This window comes from Triticum dicoccoides, chromosome 5A (genome assembly GCF_002162155.2).
Source record: "Triticum dicoccoides isolate Atlit2015 ecotype Zavitan chromosome 5A, WEW_v2.0, whole genome shotgun sequence".
Classification (NCBI taxonomy): Eukaryota; Viridiplantae; Streptophyta; class Magnoliopsida; order Poales; family Poaceae; genus Triticum; species Triticum dicoccoides.
In genome coordinates, this window is record NC_041388.1 from 692,289,400 (window position 1) to 692,293,858 (window position 4,459).

Below are 4,459 nucleotides of genomic sequence, written 5' to 3' on the forward strand. Positions count from 1 at the left end.
CTTCATTAATTTATGATCAAACTTTCATTGTTATTTAGTCTAAAATGAAGAGGATCTGATTTACCTGGACGGAGAAACGACGCGATGAATGTGACCAGTGGGTGGGCGGCGCATTGACGGAAAGTAGCGGCACCACCGATGGGCCACGGAGACGCCCGGCACGTCCTTCCGACCGAGGTAACTCGCACGGTCGCCGCGCAGTCAATGCCATCAAATCATCGGGGAGAAGAATTAAATTCAATTTAGCTCCGTCCGTCCGTCGCAGCGTACTTGGGCTTGGGCGCGAGCGAGGTCCCCGATCGAGCTTTATATAACTCGGCCCAGCGCCATTAACTTCCTCACCCCCGCCCACACCCACGCTCCCTAGCTCTCTTCCCTGCCAAGCTAGCTCCGCGGCCGTGCGGCGAGGACGCGGTGGCCGGCCGGTGCTGCTAGCGGATGCCGAAGATGCTGCAGGCGGCCAGGTACCTGCTGGGCTCCCCGGGCGCCAGCGGGTTCGGCTCCAAGTCCACCGCCGAGGAGGTCACGGCGGCGTGCCCCGACCTCGGCTCGCTCACCGCCATAATCACCGGCGCGACGTCGGGGATCGGGGCGGAGACGGCGCGTGTGCTGGCCAAGCGGGGTGCCAGGGTGGTCATCCCGGCGCGGAGCGTCAAGGCGGCCGAGGACATGCGCGCGCGCATCCTAGCCGAGTGCCCGGGCGCCGACGTCATCGTGCTGCACCTGGACCTCAGCTCGCTCGCCTCCGTCCGGGACTTCGCTCGCCGCTTCCTCTCCCTCGGCCTGCCCCTCCACCTCCTCATCAACAACGCCGGCAAGTTCTCGCACGGCCAGCTCGCGCTGTCCGAGGACGGCGTCGAGATGACCTTCGCCACCAACTATCTTGGCCATTTCCTGCTGACGAAGCTCCTGCTGGGGAGGATGGCGGAGACGGCTGCGGAGACGGGGGTGCAGGGGCGCATCGTGAACGTGTCGTCCAGCGTGCACGGCTGGTTCTCCGGCGACTGGGCCGACTACCTCCAGCTCGTCACCCGCCGCAAGATGTAAGCATCGCATCTTTCATCGATCCTTCACCTAACTCTGTCGACTGACAGTAAGCGCCATCCGCCATTAGTTAGTTTTATTATTATCCTCACCTGATCGATCGCCATTGTTTAGTCTGCCGCTAATCAAGCTTGGCATGTGCATGTGCACGTACGTGCGTCCAGACCCTACGACGCGACGCAGGCCTACGCGGTGTCCAAGCTCGCCAACGTGTTGCACACCAAGGAGCTCGCCGCCCGCCTCCAGGAGATGGGTGCCGACGTGACGGTGAACTGCGTGCACCCCGGCATCGTCAGGACGCGCCTCAACCGCGACCGAGAGGGCCTCATCACAGATCTCGTCTTCGTGCTGCTCTCCAAGCTGCTCAAGACCATCCCCCAGGTGATTAATCTGCTGCTCTCATCTGTGTTATCATATGCAGACTGCAATCGCTGCACTCTGTTCTGCGCCTTGCCCCGCCTGCCGGCGCCGCGCCGGAGGTGAAGGCTCTGCTTTCCGCAGTTAATGCGCCTCTCGCCCCTCCTTGCTGACGTACGTAGTGCCCTCTCTTCTCGCGCGCAGGCTGCGGCGACCACGTGCTACGCGGCGGTGCACCCGAGGCTGGCCGGCGTGTCAGGCCGCTACTTGGCCGACTGCAACGAGGCGCTGCCGTCGCCGGCTGCCGCAAGCCGCCGCGAGGCCGCGCGGCTCTGGCAGGCGTCGGAGGACATGATCAGCGGCTCCAGTAGTCAACAGGGAAGCACGAAGGAGAGGAACATCTGAGCATCCGACTAGTCTGTGTCCATCAACCGTGTAAACATATTCCTCCCTTGGTTTGTTCTGCTTCAAGCCAGGATGTAACATGCACATAATCATATTTTAGTACTAGTAAGCAGTAGCTAATCAGTGATCGTGTTTGTCACAGAGTGAAGGTCATCTGTAAGAAAGAGCTCGGACTGTGAGATCCATGTGTACTACTTTCCCTAGACTAGAGGGTCATTGACTTGGGTTGGTGACATGTAAGCATATACTCCTACATACTACATGTATACTGTATTTCACTACTAGTACTATTTGCAAGCCAAACTCCTGTATTATGTCAGTACACACATACAGGATGCTCGTAGCTTGGTCTGTTCATGCGAGAGAAGTGAGGCATGCCACAGTGTCTCACGCACGCACGCTGTGCAACATCTTCTATCTATCGTATCTCTATCTCAGTACGTGCTGGTACAATACAAGGTGGCGATGATACGTGCGTGCGTGCATGGGCCAACAGAACAGAAGCGCTGAATTGTTTGTCTCGTTCGATTGGACTCGTCGACGGGCGAATTCATATGCGGCCGATGCCTGTGGAAAGGCACGCGACGCATCATCTACGTCCGAATGATTGCGCCCGTGGCCGGCCGGCCGTTGTACGTCGCCGTGGGGGCGCTGCAAAAGGAAAGGAAGGGGTGTCCTTGGGAGCACAGCGTTGCAGCGCCCGAGCACCAGTGCTCTTTATATTTGACTTTTTCAAATTTGTATTTTTAAAGTTTCAAAAAAATGTGAAATTATTTCCCGGGATGCATATATACATTCCGAATACCCGTTGCAAGTTTCGGTACAAATCTCGTTTTGTTTTGGACTATAGAAAAAAAACAAATTTCTGACAATATATAGGAGAAAAAAGATGCCATTTCTGTCAGAAATTTCTCTTTTTTGTATTTCCCAAAATACAAAGTATTTCTTCTCTAGATTTCTACCAGTCCTTAGGAATATGTGTACGTATTCACATATTTGTTTTCAGATTTTTTTGAGCATCGAAAGTGTGTTTTTCAAAAAATTCAAATATCAAGAGCAGTGGAGCTCGGCTTCTGCAGCCACTTTTCGTGTCCTTGGCCGTTTTCCCTTGAACAGGGCTGGCTTGGAGGGTCCCTTCCTTTTTTCTGTGACATGAGATGGCTGCTTCCTGTCTCTCGATGATTGCCGATCAAGGAACGGTGACCGGGCAAGGTTTTCCGTTTCTTTCTGCTGATGCGACGGATCAGAACGTTCCAACGTAAATGGGTAACGCCGTTCTCTCTGGGACTGAAAGTAGGTGCTGTTCCTCTTCTATCGAAGTGGGGGCTCGTGTCACATTGATATCCCTTTTATTCGGGGATGCCATCATTAGTTGAGATGCTTGTGCTGTATGATCACAAGAAGGTTCACAACTCGTTTTGGAGTTGTTGATTGTTTTTCAGATAGCTACCCACTTATTTCAAGTGGTACAAGAAGGTTCAGAACTCAATTCGATAACATCACAAAGCATGAATAGTACAATATACTTTCACAGCATCACAAAGGTAAATAGTAGGGAACTAAAAATCATCTGTGTAAGTGGAGCTAAACTATAGTATTAAAAACATTATTTATCCATAGCAGGGACAAATTGGACCACGGTTTAATTTTTCACTTCATTTTCTTAGACTAATATTGGATCTTCAATAGTGTAATCTATGTATGTTTAGGTTTACTATTTGTATTTAGTTTTTACTGTTTCAAACGAGTTTCCATTATAACCAACAAAGAATTAAGTAATAATATCTTGAAACTTCGTTCACAAAAGACTTTATAGAACTTCGTCAGAGGGATTAGTATAAATAATGTTAAATGCTAATCATGCCTTGCTGTAACATTATTGAAAAAATATGATCCATCATTCGCTATTGTAAACTAAACAATTGTAGCACCATCACACAAAATGGGAACAATATACTGGCAAACATAACCAGTTTACGAGAACTATAACAACAATCTGTCAAAACAGAGACTATATAAAGATGCAGAGAGGACTTATACTTCTGAAACTCCAACGATTCTGAAAACTTAGCACGAAACAGAGAACTCGCACATGTTTTTTTGTTAAAATTTCGTGAATTTATCATCTTCTGTTGAATTGATATTTTTTTTAGTGACAAAAAAACTTCTGTTCCAGCACAAGACACACTAGCAATTTCAGACATGATAAAGGTAAGTCTTGGCACTTTATTTATGGTATGACGATTTTATACAAGGGATAATTATTCTTATTTGAGAAGCTTCCTTGAAAAGATTTACATTGTTTCCATGGACATGAAGCAAATGTTCAAGGTGCACTCCCAATTTATGTGGAGCTTCAGGGAAGTTTTGGGCAATAGCTGGTACCCAACCAACTTCCATGATTGGCACCAATTGTTGGCTAATTGCTCCGGTTAGGTTCACAGAATGTTGTGGGTGAATTTTGGAACCTGTGATGCGATAGGAATAAACTAGTCACAAAACATATTTTCTCATCTAGGGATACTGGTGTGATTTACAAACTATGTGGATTCTTGCAGGTTTGGAAGTCTCTCTCCAAGCAGCGGGATAAGATGGCCATTGATGAGTTGACGAGGAAGCAGAAGGAAGTGGCAATCCGACTGCTTATGATCAT

At 49.5% G+C, this 4,459-nt stretch overlaps 1 protein-coding gene across 1 annotated transcript; it reads left to right on the top strand.

The window, feature by feature from the left end:
- Positions 1 to 354: 354 nt before the first annotated feature.
- LOC119304210 (short-chain dehydrogenase TIC 32 B, chloroplastic-like) lies at positions 355 to 2,109 on the top strand. The gene is made up of 3 exons (XM_037581384.1): positions 355 to 1,043; positions 1,209 to 1,425; positions 1,606 to 2,109. The coding sequence occupies exons 1-3, from the start codon at positions 439 to 441 to the stop codon at positions 1,804 to 1,806; spliced, it is 1,023 nt and encodes a 340-aa protein (XP_037437281.1). The 5' UTR covers positions 355 to 438; the 3' UTR covers positions 1,807 to 2,109.
- Positions 2,110 to 4,459: the final 2,350 nt, after the last annotated feature.

Excerpts from the sequence above, each read along its gene's own strand:
- LOC119304210 (XM_037581384.1), top strand. The coding sequence starts at position 439 with ATGCCGAAGATGCTGCAGGCGGCCAGGTACCTGCTGGGCTCCCCGGGC. Across the intron at positions 1,044-1,208 it reads CTCGTCACCCGCCGCAAGAT|ACCCTACGACGCGACGCAGG; the intron begins GTAAGCATCGCA and ends ACGTGCGTCCAG. Across the intron at positions 1,426-1,605 it reads TGCTCAAGACCATCCCCCAG|GCTGCGGCGACCACGTGCTA; the intron begins GTGATTAATCTG and ends TCTCGCGCGCAG.